Source organism: Hyperoodon ampullatus (genome assembly GCF_949752795.1).
Source record: "Hyperoodon ampullatus genome assembly, chromosome: 12".
NCBI lineage: Eukaryota > Metazoa > Chordata > Mammalia > Artiodactyla > Ziphiidae > Hyperoodon > Hyperoodon ampullatus.
Window position 1 is genome coordinate 22,455,327 of NC_136925.1, and position 20,253 is coordinate 22,475,579.

A 20,253-nucleotide genomic window follows, 5' to 3' on the forward strand; every position below is an offset into this window, starting at 1 on the left:
CAGAGAAGTATCACAAATTTACATAAAGAGAAGCTGAGGCATGAGAAACAACAGTAAGTTATTTCCCTATAAAGCAGGTCATACAGAGAGACAAGGGACTTTGACTTCCAGTCCCTTATACTAAGCAGGACACAGTCTGAATGTCTAGCTATATTTATACTGAGTTATAAGGATCAAAAAAGGAATGAAGGGTAAATACAAAATAATCTTTGTAAACAATCCTTAGATGATACCCAATGCAGAATGTTTAATGAAGTAGTTGAGTCGCAGCTCTTAAGACACAAAACAATACTATAACTCAAAGTCAAATATGTACTCATTGGCCAGATATATGCGTCGGAATATAAGAGCTGCCAATGCCAGAGTCAAGATGACAATCAGTACAGCGGATCCGCCATGATCAGTGTGGTGGTTTCTTGGCGGCCGGCCCTGGGTCACAGCTGGTGAAGGAGACGACCTTCTCTGACTCTGCTGCTGGGCCCGGCGCTGTCGAGGGCTCATGGAGGTATCCTCAGCTACAGGTTGGGCAGGTTGTTGAAGGGACGCTGCTAAGGTGTTCTGGACTCCACACTATGAAATTTTAAGAAATTTTGTTTGAAATTGGCAAAGAACACTTGTATACGTACATACAGGCTCTTCAACAGTACACGGAACCTCCGAGCGCTAAATATGACTAAGGACAAAACTACCAAGAATTCTCTGAATGCCGAGATTAGTAATTCACCCCCCGGAATAAGCCAGCAACACAATTTATTCTGAGTGCTCACCAGGTAGAGGAGGGATTTACCAGCAACAAATAAGCCCAGGACAGAGTTTGCCCATATTCTCCATAGATCGCTTTGTACTCTCCTCCAGCAGCAATTCAAACAGTATCTGCTGGACATCTGGGTACCTCCCTTCTTTCAGGAGAGTCAAGGAGGGAAGCAATTTGATTTCCACTTCTACATAAAAGTTTGCCGTATTCTAAATGGCAAAAAAGGGCAACTCGCAACAGCGTTCTTCCCCCAGTGTTATCTTATTACATCAACAATCATAGAACACAGGAAATAATTTCAAACCATATGTTCTTCATAATAATATTGTTATAAAAAATAGATGTGGTTTTCAAACCAGGCTTATCTTTTCTCACAATCCCTGTCAACTGAATTGAACACAAGTCTAGAAGAACTGTTTACTGTGTGTTTGAACTGTGCTATTCTATGAATGTAAAGCATGAACTCTTGTCAAGAGTGCCCTGGGGGGCTTCCCTGGTGGCACAGTGGTTGAGAGTCCGCCTGCCGATGCAGGGGACACAGGTTCGTGCCCCGGTCTGGGAAGATCCCACATGCCGCGGAGCGGCTGGGCCCGTGAGCCATGGCTGCTGAGCCTGCGCGTCCGGAGCCTGTGCTCCGCAACGGGAGAGGCCACAACAGTGAGAGGCCCGCGTACCGCAAAAAAAAAAAAAAAGAGTGCCCTGGGTATGTGCTGAGAAACACGCAGAAGTGGTTAGGGGAGACTCAGTGTATCCCCCTGAAAAGCACTGGATGTCAACTGCTTTCCATCGTTTCAATGAACGCTTTGTCAAAGCATAACCACAGTGTGGTACCGAGTGATTCAAAATCGTAAATGTGTTTTATAGACAAGAAAGCTCTACAAAATATGAATTCCACTTTATTTATATAGATAACCTAACTCTACCTCTAATAACCCAACAGTCTTTCTTATATTGAAAACAACTTTATGCTGATTATAATAGTGTCAAGACACATTCTTTCAAATAAAAAATAAGAATGTATGTTTTATTCAGAATAACTTTTTAAATTGAGTAAATACAAAAAAAGTATTGAACGAAAATACTTTTCATTATAGAAATTTTCAATATTTAGAAAAAAAAGAATCTAATAATGTAATTTAAATACCTTTTTTTTTAAAAGGTAAGAGAATGAGCTTTGTCCTGGCAACAACTGTAAACATAGGGAAAAACTGCTGATCTAAGTTACCTGCAGAATAAATTACATTTTAATTCTGACAGCACCCCAACATTAAAAGATTTAAATAATCTGAGTTTCTTAAAACTATCCTTTGGAAGCACTCAAATGTAGTGACCCATAACCCAGAGGTAGAAAGGAACTACTCACTCTGAGTTAAAAATAAAAGTGCTAATGCTGAATTAGAGGTGCATGAACTTGGACTTCCATACTCCAGGGCTCAGGAGCAAGGTGCTCACTGAAGAACAGATACACAAAGCTGTTACATTTTATGATGTCTAATGTTGCCACACTGTGTCATGTAATGACTTATTACAACATTCCGCTGGAAATCTCCCATTCTTCCAGCCATTCAGCCAAGCAGATAAAAGTGTCTGATAGAGCAAAAGTACTCAGGGCTTATAGGGAAATGGGTTCTTAAGGAAAATAAATAACAAGCTGGTAGTATCAATTCAGAAACTAGCATAAGAGACTGACTCATTTTAAAGCTTTGATTTTATACATGTTGTTTTTTCCATTAGTTTGAGGGGAGAACACTATGCTGCCCACATACCTGACTAAAACAGGGAGTCTTATCATTACTAGGCTGGCTTCGCCACTTCATAGATGTGTGACCCTAAGCAAGTCATTTAACCTAAGACTCAGCTCCCTCTCCTGTACAAGGATACTATCCAGTTCAGTAGTTGTGAAGATTAAACAGGATAATGATATAAAGTGCTTAGGATACACAATTGCTTATTAAATGTTAGTCATTATTAATATTACTATCGATATATCCCTTTGAAGACTCCAGATTTAGGTAACAAAAAAAGTCATGACTTTATTTAGGGCTGCTTTTCAGAACTTTATTAGTATGATTATTTGGAGTTGAAGGACTAATTGGACTAAATTTTGGTGGTTCATATTGAACTGCAGATGGAGAATCAATATGGCCTTAGCATTTTCAAAATGCCGTAGGTTTGGTGGTAGGACTTTTAAATCTCTGCTGTTTGCCTAAACTTGTTCAAACACACATATCACAGAATGAAGACTTAAGTCATGATAGTTTCCATTTCCTTCATTAAGATGAAGTCATATTTCTGGGAACATAAAAGTATGTGACGTTTATATTTAATTAAATTATATTTAAATATATATAAAAAAATCACAGTCACAGATAAGTCCGTTGTTATATATATATATATATATATATATATATATATATATATATATAAAAGCTTTTCTATAGTAACCTAGAATAGCATCTGGGAGGGAGTTTTGTGTTTGCTTTTTAACACAAAATGAAATGGCTTATTCAGAACCTCAATCCCTGGGAAGAAGAAAAAAGTCTGATAGACTGGAAAAACAAAAATCGACCATCAGTATTGTTCCCATTTCTACATAGCTAAAAAATCTGCATCAAATAAACAGATGGCCTGATGTTATCTGCTGTATTTAGACTTTGGGCAATCTCTCGCCCCCTCAAGGCTAAAAAAACATACCTTATCTGGAATTTGATGTATAACATCTCAGTGAATTTATATTATACTTGCATGTAAAGCAGCTACCCCCAGCCAAAATGAGGTTTCAGTTACTTCCACAGTGATCAAATTATATAATCACACTCTGAGATAATTTGTATGTAAATGTAGTTAAGAGCTAAACTTGCAACTGTATGCAATTTTATTGTTTTAACCAGAATTGGTATCAATTACCTAACCTACGAAAAAGAGTTCTGCTTTATGTACTTTAAAATCAAAATGGGTGGTGATCATTTTGCAATGTATAGAAATATCAAATCACTATGCTGTGCACCAAACTAACGTAGTGTTGTAGGTAAATTAAACTTCCAAAACAAACAAACAAACTCACAGAAAAAGAGATCAGACTTGGGGTTACCAGAGACAAGGGCCTGGGGGTAGAGGAAATGGATGAAGGTAGTCAGAAGGTACAAATTCCCAGTTATAAGATAAATAAGTACTAGGGATGTCATGTACAATACGATTAATAGAATGAACACTGCTCTTTGTTATGCATGAAAGTTGTTAAGAGAGGAAATCCTAAGAGTTCTCATCACAAGGAAGAAATATATATATTTTTTTCATTTATTTTGTATCTCTGAGATATTGGATGTTCACTAAACTTACTGTGGTAATCATTTCAGGGTGTATGTAAGTCAGATCACTATGCTGTACACCTTTAAACTTATACAGTGCTGTATGTCAATTATATTGCAATAAAACTAGAAGAAATAATAAGAAAAAAAATCAAAATGGAAAAGACTACTGTAATAACAAAACTACTGTTTGTGCAATCTAATTTACTAAACTTCTTCATTTCTTTATCTGTATTCCTAGTATTTTTTTAGTATTTTTTTGAAGTGCCAATCCTAAGATTCACTTATTCAACCAACAAATACCGATTGACCATCTACTATATACAAGGCACTATGCCAAGCACTAGGGATATCGTGCAGTAGAAAGACAGCCCTGATCCTCAAGGAGCCTACATTCTGGGAAGGGAGATAGACAATAAATAACTAATTATAAAATAAATTATAACTGGAATATGCAACAGCAGACTTGACATAGATTTAAAATAGACTAAAGACAGATTTAAATACATCACAGGTATTAGGAGACTGTCCTTATAGGTGAAAAAAGATTACTACCCTCCTCCTCTCTGTAATAGGATGGTTTTATTTTTAAAAAAACTATTTATGATATAAAAAAAAATTAGAGGGCTTCCCTGGTGGTGCAGTGGTTAAGAATCCACCTGCCAATGCAGGGGACACGGGTTCGAGCCCTGGTCCAGGAAGATCCCCCATGCCGCAGAGCAACTAAGCCCGTGTGCCACAACTACTGAGCCTGTGCTCCAGAGCCTGCGAGCCACAACTACTGAGCCTGCATGCCTAGAGCCTGTGCTCCGCAGCAAGAGAAGCCACTGCAATGAGAAGCCCTCACACCGCAACGACGAGTAGGCCCCGCTCGCCACAACGACGAGTAGCCCCCGCTTGCCACAACTAGAGAAAGCCCGTGCACAGCAACGGAAGACCCAACGCAGCCAATCAATCAATCAATCAATCAATCAATAGAATCTATAAGATAAATAAATAAATAAATAAAAATTATAAACGATTAGCATTCTAAAGGTGAAAAGTAATCTGAATTTTTTTAAAACACTGCAAGCTAAAACATTTACTAAAATTAATCCACTATATCTCTCTGTAATTCATGAAATTACATGGGCAACACATAAAAATGATTTAACTCTTAGCATGCACTTTTTTCTTATACTTCCATCTCCAGTCCCCCAAAAACCTCCTTTAGAGCACCCTCTCCCCTGCTTTCTCCTATCCACTTCTTTCTGCCCATCTCACTCTCTGACTGGGAGAAGACCACTCAGTCCCACTTTATAATAAGGATTCCTGAGTGAAAGGAAAATCTGTATTTGCCCAGCTTCTATTTCAATTTTCCTGACCCTTTAAAATCCTCTATAAACTGGACAGGGGGGAAAGATGTGGCTAGTCAACCAAACAATCTGTTATGAAAAAGACAGTTCCTCTCTTATATATAGGAAGGAAGGGCTTCCCTGGTGGCGCAGTGGTTAAGAATCTGCCTGCCAATGCAGGGGACACGGGTTCGAGCCCTGGTCCTGGAAGATCCCACATGCCGCAGAGCAACTAAGCCCGTGCGCCACAACTACTGAGCCCGCGCTCTAGAGCCCGTGAGCCACAACTACTGAGCCCATGTGCCACAACTACTGAAGCCCATGTGCCTAGAGCCTGTGCTCCACAACAAGAGAAGCCCATACACCGCAAGGAAGAGCAGTGCCTGCTCGCCACAACTAGAGAAAGCCCGTGCACAGCAATGAAGACCCAATGCAGCCAAAAATAAATAAATAAATTTATTAAAAAATTTTAAAACAGAAAGGAAAGTCAATGTTTTCTCCCATAATCTTAATTATTTAGCAACAATCCAGTCACAGTTTCTTAATCAGTCTCTCCAACGACCAAAGCCCGCTAATGTTTAGACAATAGGTCAGGGCACAACTAATAAGACCTATAGTATCCATGTAATCTTTCATTCAATAATTATTTATTAGACACTTAACTATGTACAAGGGAGCACCATCCAACAGAACTTTTTGAGATGATAATGTTCCGTACCTATGCTGTCTAATACAGTAGCCACTAGCCACATGTGGCTCTTGAATACTTGAAATGTAGCCAGTGTGACTAAGGAACTGAATTTTTAATTTAGTTTCATTCTGAATAAGGTAAATACAAATTTAGATAGTCACATGTGGCTAGTGGCTACTGTAATGGACAGAGATGGTCTAAGGCAAATCTTTGACTCCAGGCCTTTAAGTCAGTGCCTTAATGCAGCTTAACAAACCTTCCAGAGATAGAGTGCCTATTTAGAAAGCAGCTAATGTATATATATTTTGTTTCATTCACAGTCTAGCACTATATTGAAACTAACTTTTCAGAAAAGTCATAGAATTCTGGAAGGACAATAGGACCTAAAATTTGTTTAGTCCAGCCCCATTTAACAAAAAAGAAGGCTCAGAAGATATGAATAGCTTGCTTAAGATACTATAATTCACTAGAGGGAGAGCTAGGCTAGAACCCAACTGTTAGGAGAACCAAAATATTCAGATATTTCATCTAGATATCATCTCTTCTACTGCAAATAATGACAGTGGTATAGATATAGATATAGATATAGATATAGATATAAAAGACAAGAGCCATACCGATGTACTTGCTGTAGCATCCTGGAATGTTGTAGGTATATCATCCTGTAAATCGTTTAGTGAAAAAGAGTGGTTTAAGTCCGACTCAGTGATAGTCTTTCCAGATGAATTGACTTCTGCCTATAAAAAAAAGATACACCCAAGAGCAGTGTCACAAGAGGAGATGTACAGAATAACCCACAACCTACTAAGTGCTCTCCTGGATTTATTTTAATTAGTACTTTAATATCAACTAGTCAGTTAAGCTCTGAGCATTCATTCATGTCCAATACTGTGCTAGATATTTCAGGAAGAGTAGACAACACCTATTCTCAAGGAGCTGTTACTTGGTGAGGAACAAAACTAACACTCCTGGTTCACGATCCACTCCAAAAAGCTCTAAAAACTGAAGTTTTTTGTAATTTTCAGGCAAAGTCTGACATGTGAGGCTATTAACAGTCTTGATCACACATTACTGTAAATATTCCCAGGTTTGCTGATGAGATATTTATAGATTTGATTATGGGGTGCTGCCCGAGATCCCACTATGGATGTTAGTATAGGTTTAATATTTCTAAAATCTGAAATTCTGAGGTACAAAAGACATCTGGCCCTAAGATTTTCAGAGGAGTAATGTTAAGTACAATAGGAATCCTCAGAAGGAAGAAAATAACCAACATTTATTAAGCACCTCCTCTTCCAGGCACCGCAGTAAAATAGAAGGGAAAATTTCTCCCAAGAACTGGACATGGGAGGATATACAACATGTAGAGAGGGGAGAAAAGGGAGGAGGCAGCATGTTGCTTAAGGCAGGCTGACTTTTTTTGATGGAGCTAAAAATTAAATTCCAGAAGTAATTATATGCAGAGCAAAAGGATGAGAGACATGTCAAAATATTAATAACAGCTATTTCTTGGGGATGGGATTATGCATGATTGTTATTTTCTTCTTATTGTTTATCTATATTTTCTATAATAATAGTTAAAATTTATTAAGCACCAGAGACAGTTCTAAATGCAATACATTTAAATGAGCATTAACTCAATTCTCGTAGGAATCCTACAAGTACCATTATTATTCACAGATGAGAAAAAGGTAAAAATGTAAGTAATATGCCTGATGTCCTACTACCAATAAGCAGCAAAGCTGAGATTTGAACTCTGGCACAGTACACCAGAGTCTAAGTTTTAACCATTACTATGCTATAATAATAATGCTGCTTCTGTGAATATATATTATTAGTTTTGTAATAAGAAAAAATTATTTGTAAAAACCTCAGTGAGACAGAATTACATTGCTTTACTTTCTGTCCAAAAGTTGGCAATAAACAAAAGGGCTACATAATTAGAATTTATTTACAAATTTAGAGTACCTTAAAACTGATCTGTCTAGCCAGTTCCTTGGCTTCTTGGTCAGCCTGACTTGAATCGCTTCCAGATTTTAAAGGCAACAGAACATCCTTCATGGCAAAGCCACATCCCTCACAACAGAAATCTTGTGATCTGGTAAGAAGTAATTTTTTGATGGGTATAAATCAAGTACTTGAAAGTTAATCCAAGACACTCAAACACTGAATGATTAAATTTAAAAGATCACTCAACAATTCCATATCACACTCATCTACATGCAAATTAGACAATTTTGGCAATAATTATAGTTCTGAGACAAATACACAAGTTAAACTGTTTTTTAAACAAATCCATGTCAATTATACCACAATTTTAACAATCCGAAATTTAAAAAAAAACCAAAAACTAGGGCTTAGATTTCATTTTTTCCTAACATACTGCCTAAATAATGTAAGCTTTAGATCTGTAAGACAAAACATAAATTGTTTAACTACACCGTCCTCAAGATCACACATAACAAGCCTATGTTAAGTCTACGTAAAAAGTCCATTTTAAAGCTCAAATCGGGAATTCCCTGGCAGTCCAGTGCTTAAGACTCGGCACTTTCACTGCTCTGGGCCCGGGTTTGATCCCTGGTAAGGGAACTAAGATCCCACAAGCCGTGCGGTGCAGCCAAATAAAAACAAAATTTTTTAAAATAAAATAAAATAGAATTTACAGATATTTCCAAGGAAAAACTCACAAACCCTACTCATCAAAATAGTAGTACAACTTGGAAAGATCAGGGAATTGTGGAAATCCAGACACTGAAATTCATCATTCATTATAATAAGTAGAGGCTCAAAATAAGCCTGCTAACTAGACTATTTCCTAATATTAATTTGTTTCTGTATGTTTTTATTTTCTTCTTTGTATGACTGGAAGTAAATGTGTATAATATGCAGAAATATATATTGTTACATTGCTGAACTTTAAAAAAAACTATTTTGTCCTACTTCTAGTTCAACAAAATAAGAGTCTTAGATCTTGAAGAATATACTATTTATAACTTCATATAGACAAAATATATGTAAAAGTTGTATTAATTTAGTGTTTATTGATGAATGTTTTTTGTTTCACTAGAAGTAGCATTGTTGTCCATATCCTTTGAGAATCAGTTGTATCCAAATTATTTACCTTAAAATGTGTTCACTTTTAACTGAGAAGTCAGATGAAGTTTAAAGGAGAAAGTTTATTTTTAATATATTAGTATTAGTTTATCCACCAGGACAGTATGCTACCATGGTTGAATGCAAAATCATGTTTTAGAAAGCCTGTATCATAGACTAAGAACCTAGAATATATAGAGTGAGAAGTCTAAACAAAAAGTTTTTTGGTTTTTTTTTTTTTTTACCTTGTACATGAAATGAACTGGATGGAAGTATCAAGATAGAAAGTCGACATAGGAAATCAAAACAAATGCTATGTACTCCAAGTACATATTATAGTTTGTGAATAGTAGCTGCAAGGTATATACCAAACTTGGGAATAAGGTTTAAAAAGAAAAGTTGCTGATAAAACAGGGAGTCTATCAAATCTTCCCGAGGCTAAAGTCTATCTGATTTAACAAACATCTATGGAGGGCCAATTCTGGGCTGTGCTAGGGTAAGATATACTATAATTTAATTAACATAATAGGTCTGAAAGGTGGTAGGCAGCAAAGTCCAGAACAGGACAATGATCAAAACCAAGAATTAGTTTTAGCACTACTCAGAGGAGAGGCTACTCTGAATCTAATGACTAATCTGGGTTATACAGACAGAATGTACTTGAAGAAAACCAAGAAGGCAATACCACTGGGAAACTACAACTTGATAAAGAAAATCTTTGCTTTATTCCAGATCATTTATTGAGCACTTGCTATGTGGCAGAAGCTACAGATATAAAGATGATAAAATGGATTCCCTCCCTGCCTTCAAGGAGTTTTTAAACTTTTATGGAAAGCTACATACATATAATTACTCTGGCTCTTTTCCATCTGTAAAACTGCCCAAGTGGAGATAAATGACCAGTACTATCTTCTAGAAGGTATCGCTCATTGTAGGTTGATATTATCAACTACTTTTTAAAACGAGATAGCATGAAACAAATTCTTTAGAGTCTCATCGCCCCTGGGGAAATTGATACAACTGAATTTCTGAAATAGCAAAACTAAGACTAGATCCTGCAGAACCAAGGTGAGTCACAAAGAGATAGAGCCTATCTCCTAGTAGCCATTATCCAGAACCGTATTCGGATTGTAACAAATAAGGAAATACAAAACTTACTTTTTCGCAAGGGCTCTTCTTTCCTCGGGTGTGTAATCTAGAGAACCTATGGCTCCCTCTCCTTTTGTTGGCATAAACCCAATGATGGCTAATAATGCTGTTCTTACTGAAATAAAAAGTAAACATCAATCTAAGTTGCTCTGTAAAAGGAACTGGGTTTACTCTGGAAAGAGAAAGAGAAAAGACTCATAGGGTTTCACTGAAGAGGTACAAGTAGGGGATTGTATTAAAATGATGCAAAAATCTAGACAAGGAAAAGAATTTTATTATTTATTCAATAATATCAAATTATTTATCCAAAACAGCTTCAACCTCAAGAGACAAGAGTATTATATATTATTATTATGAATTGACTAAAGTTATATAAGATTTATATTCACTTTAAATACTCACTACTCCATGAAGGCTGCCAAGTTTCAGGATGATGTCCCGAGATGCTCAAACAGATTTTCTTGCCTACTTCAAATCGTCCATTAGCCTTAGGAATAAATAAGGTATTTAAAAAGTTATACATGTGTGTGTTTAATGTTTTATACTTTAAAGTATAAATATATTTTATATATAAAGAACTTTTAAAGATAATTTTTTAGAGAATTTTAAAAGGATGGAACCTCCAAGGGGATACAGATTTTTGTCCTCTTACAGATACTCCACAAATATTTGCTGGATTCTGAATGAATAATAAAAGCTGTTTTTAGAAGTTGTAGCAGCTTTGTGAAACTGAGTTGCACAAGTGACATCTAAATAACTGACATATAAAGATGTCCTGATAGCTTCCTCTGTGCCTAGTATGGTGCTAGACTCTGGGAAGGATCTAAAAGAGAAGAAACTAGATACTGGGGAGGAAGGCTCTGAGATGGGAGTGATTCTCAGAAGGATGATGCAATTTCATACAGGAACACAGAAGTGAAAGATGAGAGAGAATGATTTCAGTTTTGTCTTGGCAGAAGAGCTACTGATGATGTCCGGCAGGGAGACAGAAATACAGAAATGCTGGTAGCAGAAGAAGATAATACATTTCTGGTACCTGACTTTCACAGAGGTGATCGTTGAAACCATTTCATAGAAATAAGAGAAAACAGCTGTAGTCTGAACTCGTAGACTATCCATACTTAGGGGAAGGATAGGAAAAAGAGGCATGAAGTTAGAATATAAATTCCACGTGGGCAGAGTATTTGACTTAATCTCTGCCACACCCACAGGGTGCATGACACATGTTTAATAAATATTTGTTGAATGAAGGCTGGAGAAGACTTTTCAAATGAGAGGAAGTGAATCAGAAAGAGTAAGTACTGAAAACCAGTACACATGACGGTATCATCGGTGAACAGCTGCTGCCCCACTGCCCGCCCACCAGTTTCCCCACACACCAGCCCTCCCTTCAGACCACCTGGCTCTCCCCACGATCTAGCAACTAAAAGAAGAGAAGGGCCCCTCCAGGGTCTCCTGCTCCAGCCCTACTGCCAGCATTAACAATTCTCAACAACACCTAGTGTCTAGTAAGCTGCTTCTATATGCCAGGAACTTTATAGTGTGATTATATTTACCGTACACATCCCTTTTGACAAGTGAGAAAACTGAATTTTAAAGAGATTATGTAACCTGCCCGTGGTGTAATGGAAACCGCACTGGCCAGAATCCAGGGCTATTGGCTCTAAAACTAATGCTCCTTCTACTACACCAAACACTATAGGTAAAAGCAACATTAATTTGGTAATGATGAATATCTTTTCTTTTATCATTTGCTAACCCCATGTGTATCAGATGTTTAACTTAAACTTAGATGGAATAGGATGAAGACCGAGAAGAGGTGGTGAGATTTCTCAAACTGGTCTCTGAGACTGGTGTAGTAAGCCTGTTTAAACAGGGTGCTATGTGTGGGAACACAACACAGAACACAACAGGCTAAACTAGAGTTAGCATGTCTTGAAGGTTATCAGAAGAGAAAAATAAGACTGCAGCTTAAAGTGGTAGCAGAGATATGGGAAGGTTTTTGTGTTTTATTTTTGCTTCTTTCAAGGTTAGGGGATAATTAAACACACATAAATGAAAGGAAATGAAGGAAGAAAAGCTTAACACTTAAGAGAGGAATTTACTGATGGAATAATGTCCCAGGAAATAAAAGAGAAAACTGGATCAACAGCTTTCCTTTACATGGAGATAAAATATGTGAAGATGGAGAGAAATTCTAAGATATAAATAGTAATAACATAGCTAACACTTATTGAGGACTGTGTCAGTTCTTATTCTAAGAGCTGCACGTAAAGATGAGGAAACTCAAGAACAAAGCATAAGAAACCTGAGAAACTGAAGGAGATAACGTGATTAAGAGGTACAATAACAGTAACTACCCTTTACTGAGTACTTACCATGTGCCAGCCTAGCACTTTGCATACATTAATTCACTGAATCCTAACAACCACACTATGGCAATTAGCATCATAAGTACTTCTCAGATGCTTCAACTTCCTAGGAATTTTTTTCCAGAAAAAAATACAGTCCAAGGTCTGGTCTCCAAAAGCAAAGTTATAATAATAATGGTCCACTATATTTCTTAATGAAAATGAGTATGCATACACACTTTACAGCCACCAGGAAGAGTTACAACAGAAGCATTCCAAAAAGTCAAGAATTCTTACCGTTAGGAGAATAATGCTTGGTGGTTTCATGGGATACTCTGGTGGCAGTACTATTCGTCCATGATAAACTCCTCCATCAAAATCTGAATCTGGGGGCCCTCTAACTGTGAAGTGCCATTCAAAAAGGTTATCCTGAACAAAAACAATAACCAACAAGGAATCAATAACATTAAAAAGTTGGATTTTTTAAAATCAGTGAGTATTAGAAACATGGGTGAGAAAAATTAACGTTTTCTATTATTGCTAGAACAGTTTCTAATGCACACAATGTCTCAAGTATAAAAGTTATAAATAAAAGCTATTAAATCTAGTTTTCATGTCCCATAAGAGCTAAAATGTTTTTAAACAAATGCATTTTAAAACATCTGAGCATTGTTATATATTCATAAATAAGATCATAGATTTACGTATTTCCTATTACTTTAGCTCCATTTATTTTCTCTGAAAATCTCTTCTGGAGCCCTGAAGTTTTAATCTGGACTAACTGCTTTCTTGACACATTCCAAAATTCTTCACTTGAATGTCTTCTAGGTTTACTGGAATCTCAATCTTCCTCTGTATTTATTTGTTGTTGTCTGCTTTTTTGGTTTTTGCATTATTTTGATGTGGTTTATTGTCAACTATGTGCCTCTGAAAGGAATACAAGGAAGAAAATCTGTGTTCTGGTATGACTGAAAATATATTTATTTTGAGTTCATGCTTGATTGTTCTCTGGATGGGGATTTAATTAACTAATTAATTAATTAATTAAAAAAATCATTTGATCTAAAAAAAGATTATAGACTTAAACTGTAAATTAATCCTTATATCCTAATTAGCGATAATTATGATTTATATAATCAAATAATTTACTATAAATTTAGATTGTTTTAGCAAACTTTTAAAAATTATCCCTCATAGATGCCTAAAAGCTCTTTAGTAAGTGGTCACTAATATTAACACATAGGCTGTTAACATCATCTTACAGTTAACCACATACTTCATAGTTTGCAAAATGCTTGCATATATTATCACATCTTATTCTCACTATTACCATGAAAACCAGATTGGGCACATTTAAATACCCTCCTTTCACAGATGGGAAGACTGAAGAGAGGTAGAGATGTTCATACAAAAAGCCCAAACTAGCTGTAGAGACCCCTCAAGGCGCTAAGTCTTCCACCTGTAGAGTCTGGAGTTCTTTCCACTTTCCCTCCTGAGGGAAGACCTAAAATTAATTTAGTATCTGAGGCCCACTTTATAGAGAACAGAAATCTGCTTCTTCTAAAATGTCTGATTCTGAATGGCTAATAGAAATACTCAGTGTACACCTGAAACTAACACACTGTAAATTAACTATACCTCAATATTTTTTAATGGTTAAAAAAAAAAGTTAAAAAAACCCCAAAAAACTCAGGAACTATAGGGAATAAAATATTTCAATAAAGCATATCAAACACATTTGTAATGACTCGAAGCAATGAAAAAACAATTTTAAGAAACTTGTTTAAAATATTAAAGTATCAAAATACATATGTAGAAGACAGAGATAGAAACTAACCTCTAAAGGCTGTGCATGATAATGATCTGTTGGATCTTTCAATTCTGCTGCTTCTTTCATTAAACGTTTAACGGCTAAAATAAAATTCACAAGATAGAGATATTTAAAATTTACTTTTCTAAGTGATTAGCACAGATTTACAAACCCAATGAAAAAGTTCCTACTTCAACAAAAAACGTGTAGAGGACTTGTTCAACAGAGCATATCATTTAATTATGGGATAACAGTAATAATGGTGGGGAGGAAATGGCAGCTAGGCATTAGAAGAGTTACGCGTTAAACTAAATATACAGGGAAGTCTCATAAAGTCACTATTTTTATTTAGTAAGTACTTATATATACTTCCTATATGGTAGCACTCAAACATTAACTCATGTAATCCTCAAAACAACTCTACAAGATAGGTGCGATTTTTAACCCCATTTTCCAGATGAAGAAACTGAGACATGGAGAAATTATACAACACGTCCAAGGGCACACAACTGATAAATGACAGAGCTAGGATTCCAACACAGGCAGTCCAACTCCACCTTGTTAAAATATTTAACAAAAACGTGGCCTCTGGGACTCATGCTCATGAACAGTAAACTCCTTATATCCTCAACCTCTTGGGACTTTCTACCCACTATCTTGCATTAACTTAAGGGCACTGTCCCCAGAGGTCAATGAATCTCTATAGCCCTAGCTGAATTCCTTTTTCAAACGATTCTTCGGCTTAATTGAAACCTCCAATCCACTGACCCCATAACATTCTTCACCCCACCTATACCTATATTCACTTTCCTCTTCATCCACACTTTTGGCTCTTAGGAGTTCCTCTTTCATGTTCCCCTGACAAAATATAATTCTAACTGAGCCAACTCAACCATCTTCTTTTTCTTTTTAATATTTTATTTATTTATTTATTTATTTATTTTGCTCTGCGTCGGGTCTTAGTGGCTACACGCAGGCTCTTCGTTGTGGCGCACGGGCTCCAGGGCACGTGGGCTCTGTAGTTTGCCACGCGCGGACTCTCGTTGAGACGGAGCTCGGTAGTTGTGGCCCACAGGCTTAGCTGCCCCGCTGCCTGTGGGATCTTAGTTGCCCGACCAGGGATCGAACCCGTGTCCCCTGCATTGGAAGGAGGATTCTTTACCACTGTGCCACGAGGGAAGTCCCCCAACCATCTTTTTATCTGGAGTCTATACCCAAACAGCTGAGCATTACTGAAGGGGGTTTAAGAAGTCAGAGACAGGCACATTGATGCCATTATAGAGTTATTAACAACAAGCTCCACTGGGACACAATGCCACCCTGTGTTCCTACGTTTCTCCAGGAAGCCTCCACCCAACCCCCTCCAACGCGCCCTCCAAGACTATCTCACGCCTATTTACTCTCAATTCTCTTCCGCCTCTTTCAGTTCATGGCACAGACTTCTAGCCCCATGATCAATGACTATTAACAGCTTATGACAGTTTACAGTCCTATGTGTATCTGTACCCTCTTTCCTCCCCTATTGGTTCACAAGGTCAATCCTTTGATTCCAGCCCCCTCACCCTCAAGCTTCAGGTGCTAAAAAAAATGTCAGGATACGGCTGTAGGATACAGGAGAGCAAAGCCAGGGAAACACCAGATGGCCCAAGGCTCTTCAAACCTCTGCTTGAGAGCCAACGGACACAGTTCAATACATGCTATGAGACAGGTGTGCACCAGGTGGGCACCTAACCTGAGAGCAGACAGAAGAGAAGAGGGGTCAGGTCCTGACGTCCGAAAGAAAGACAGTAGGAATTACCCGGCTCGGTATGAATAAGCTGAGGAAACGATAAAAGTAAATTTGTGGTGGCACAGGTTGGAACATTACGGGGAGAGGTTAACTGAGAAGCAACTCTCACACACTACAGCCAATGTGTCAGGACTTTTTGCATAAAATTTCATTTAAATCAAGGGTTCCTAAGCTGGAAAAAAGCTCTTAAGTCACTATCCTATTCCATAACTATTACTATTCTTTTCCATCTCCAACTCTGAGCTAAGCCCTATAGGCAGAGAATTTGTTCATCTGATCAGCAAATATTCATTAAGTTCATACTAGATGCTATAGCTACAACCAAAATAAAATATAGCTTCTGTTATCAAGGAGCTTATAGTCTGGGGGGAGGAGTCAACACAAATCAGCATGATAAATGAACGCTATATTAGAAACACGCACATATATATTGAGACACGATCTCCCCCCGAGTTCCAGGCACTAACTAGGCTTTGTTCAATTCTTTGCACACAGTTCACCTCCTCTCTATTTCAGACCTTCCTTCCTACATAGCAATTCCTCAGCTTGCATGGCTGTTCCTCCTCCCTTCCCCCACTTCATCATTGAGTCAGGATCCTGCCAGACCTTTATGAAATTTACTCAGGAAGGTCTCCCTGACACCTTCCTTTGTCCACTCTCAGAGGAGCGACTAGAGATTTCCATTTGGACAGATAAAAATCCTTGAGGAGTCCTGGCAGGAGAGTGGAGCGCAGGAATGTTCTCTAAGTTATTTCGTTTGGAAACCACTGCCCTGGACACTGGCTCGAGTCCCCTTGCTCTAAGTCCTCTTAACACCCTATAATTTTTCTTTCATAAAGTTCATCTCACTTGTGATTAACACCTGTCCTTCCGGCTCAACAACATTTACTTCACTGCAGTCTCTTCAAGGCTTAGCACACAGTAAGCACTCAAATATTAGCTGAAATAAATTTTACTATCTTCCCCCCAACAAAACTCTTTCCAAGGATCTGATTAAAAAGCAGTGGTTTGGGGGACTTCCCTGGAGATCCAGTGGTTAGGACTCCGCGCTTCCACTGCAGGGGGCACGGCTTCGATCCCTAGTCAGGTAGCTAAGATCCTGCAAGCCACACAGCGTGGTCAAAAAAAAAAAAAAAAGCAGGGGGCTTCCCTGGTGGCGCAGTGGTTGAGAGTCCGTCTGCCGATGCAGGGGACACAGGTTCGTGCCCCGGTCCGGGAGGATCCCACATGCCGCGGAGCGGCTGGGTCCGTGAGCCATGGCCGCTGAGCCTGCGCGTCCGGAGCCTGTGCTTCGCAACGGGAGAGACCACAGCAGTGAGAGGCCCGCGTACCGCAAAAAAAAAAAAAAAAAAAAAAAAAGCAGTGGTTCTCAAATTTATTTGATAATGAGATAAAATCCTTGGTTCAAAGAAAGGTTTAAGGAGAACCTCAATATGTAAAACATAACAGCAGGGCCAGCATGGAAGGGCCTTCAGGCTATTTATCCCCATCCGCCCATTCTACCTAAGGGGCCCACGGAAAGAGAATTGAAAGCCCCTGTTTTAGAGCCGTGTAAAAATATCACTGAGTTAATATAATTAGATATAAATAAAATCATGGACGTTGTTATGAAGTTAATTAGTTTAACTTGATTACTGCTGTCAGCAATCAAAGATGCCAGGAAGACTTTTTCCTTTATCCCTCATCAGCAGGCTGCAAAATGATTAAGCAGAAGAGGTCAGATTTTATGCCATTCCATAACATTATCACATTTTCTCTGCCTCTTCGTCACCCAGCTCAGTTCAACAGAGGAAAATAAACACCCAACGGATATTATGAGAGATGTATGAAAGGGTTGGAATTGCTACAGGAAAGAATTTAAAGGAACAATCATTGGCTCAACCACTAAACAAGTTGATTTTATTAGTCCACGGGCCACACAGGCACATACCATGTGAGAGACAAAGTACAAAGCCAAACAGAAGGTAAGATTATTCTAGTGTTTTTATAATCTATTTTTTCTGAAACAACATATACCATGAACACCTTCGTGAAAAAGAACGTGGACTCTGGAATTAGAGCTGCATTAAAATTCTGGCTCTGGGGACTTCCCTGGTGGCACAGTGGTTAAGAATCCACCTGCCAATGCAGGGGACATAGGTTCCATCCTTGGTCTGGGAAGGTCCCACAGGCCGCAGTGCAACTAAGCCCATGCGCCACAACTACTGAGCCTGTGCTCTACAGCCCGCAAACCACAACTACTGAGCCCACACTCCAGAGCCCACAAGCCACAACTACTGAGCCCACGTGCCACAACTACCGAAGCCTGCGCACCTAGAGCCCGTGATCCGTAACAAGAGAAGCCACGACAATGAGAAGCCTGCGTGCCGCAACTAGAGAAAGCCCGCCCGTAGCAATGAAGACCCAATGCAGCCAAAAATAAATTAATTAATTAAAAAAAATATGGCTCTGATATTTTGTAGCTCTAAATCCTTGAACAAGTCACTTATAATCTTATTCTGCCTCAATGTTCACATCTGTCAAATGAAAGTCAATAATTTTGTCACAATAATTCTCCTTTCCTTTTCACCCCTTCCTCCTCCCCAGGTCAGAAATGGATTGAGATTTAAGGCCCTCTCAATGATTCTCCCTGGTTCAAATCCAGGCCGTAAGCATATGTAGTTGGCCACATGGCATGGCTCCCTAGCTCCCCAAAAGAAATATCACTGCTATGGAATAGTCGAGATTCAAAGTACTGCCTGGAAACTAAGGCTAGAGCATAGTCTGCCTCTCCTGATACTCCATCTCTTGCTACCACATGGATAGTGAGGAAACTTCTTCCACTCCAGCTCCTCTCTTATCTCTCTGCAAGGTTGTCAGTGGAACTCTCCAACCATGGTAAGACAAGATGTGCCAGGAAAGAGAAGGAGGGTGGGGAGCACATGCATGCCTGCTCTCATTCTTCCTTTTCATGGTGGCCACATGATCACTCTGGATCCAAACCCTAGGCTCCAAGGGCCTCCCATGAGCGTTCTTCACATGCCCAGGTAGCTCACTGGGCTGTGGAGACAAAGCTCCAGCTAAAGGGGTCTTTTACAGGTCACTGTCTCTCATGCCTCTGTTTCTCTTGGAAAGTATCAATGAATATCTTGATATCATCCATCTCCAAGTTATCGAGGATGTGAATCCAACGTCACGCTCCCCAACCACATCTTCCTGCTCCCATAGTGAAGGCACTTAAGCAAATACTTAAGGACTCATGTTTCTGCCCACAAAGAACCTGCAAAGGTATCCATTCAATTTAAAGAATATCTGAGCCACGGAGATAGAAGAATGACTAAGACCTGCTTCTTGTCTTCAAAAAGCTTGTAGTGAGAGAGAAAGACATGAAAACAATTACAACACAAATATTGACCAAGTATGCACAAATACAGGGACTACCTTGGTCTGCCTATGGGAGCTGGACAAGGCAGGACCTTAAAGAAGTTTGAAGAATTAATAGGAATTTCAAATGGATAAAAGCGAAGGCATTCCAAGCAGAGGTTCCAACAGGGACCAAGGCATATAGGTGAGAAAAACTGCTCCATCTGGAGAATCACTCAAGCAAAATGGATAGATGGTAAAAATGCAAAGGAGCACAAGAGTGATAGGAGATGAGGCTGGTGGGGGGAGGGCAAGCTGAACAGTTTACTTTGAACTTAATCCACAGCTATCAGGAAGCTACTGAAATGTTTTCAATTTGAGGAGTGACCTAATCAGTTTTTGTTTTGTTTTAATTGATCTGGTGACAATAGCGAAGGATTAGACATATGTGACTGTGTGTATTGGCGCCTGCGTGAAAATGCATGCATTTGTGTGTGTTTCAGCGTAGAGTGTGGAGTAAAGGAGTAGACCAAGAGATCAAAGACGACGCCAGTGGATTCCTGGGGGGCTGTCAAACCCTGCGTTAGGAATATTAGGGTGAGGTGCAAGTTTGGGGGAGGAGAGAAAACGGA

General features: G+C 38.6%; 1 protein-coding gene across 1 annotated transcript; it reads right to left on the reverse strand.

The window, feature by feature from the left end:
- Positions 1-222: 222 nt before the first annotated feature.
- On the reverse strand, positions 223-15,342 carry UBE2J1 (ubiquitin conjugating enzyme E2 J1; the record flags this gene model as incomplete). Its single annotated transcript, XM_079716713.1, has 8 exons — positions 223-570; positions 6,705-6,824; positions 8,056-8,185; positions 10,339-10,444; positions 10,732-10,816; positions 12,978-13,109; positions 14,518-14,591; positions 15,297-15,342. The coding sequence occupies 8 exons, from the start codon at positions 15,340-15,342 to the stop codon at positions 292-294; spliced, it is 972 nt and encodes a 323-aa protein (XP_079572839.1). The 3' UTR covers positions 223-291.
- Positions 15,343-20,253: the final 4,911 nt, after the last annotated feature.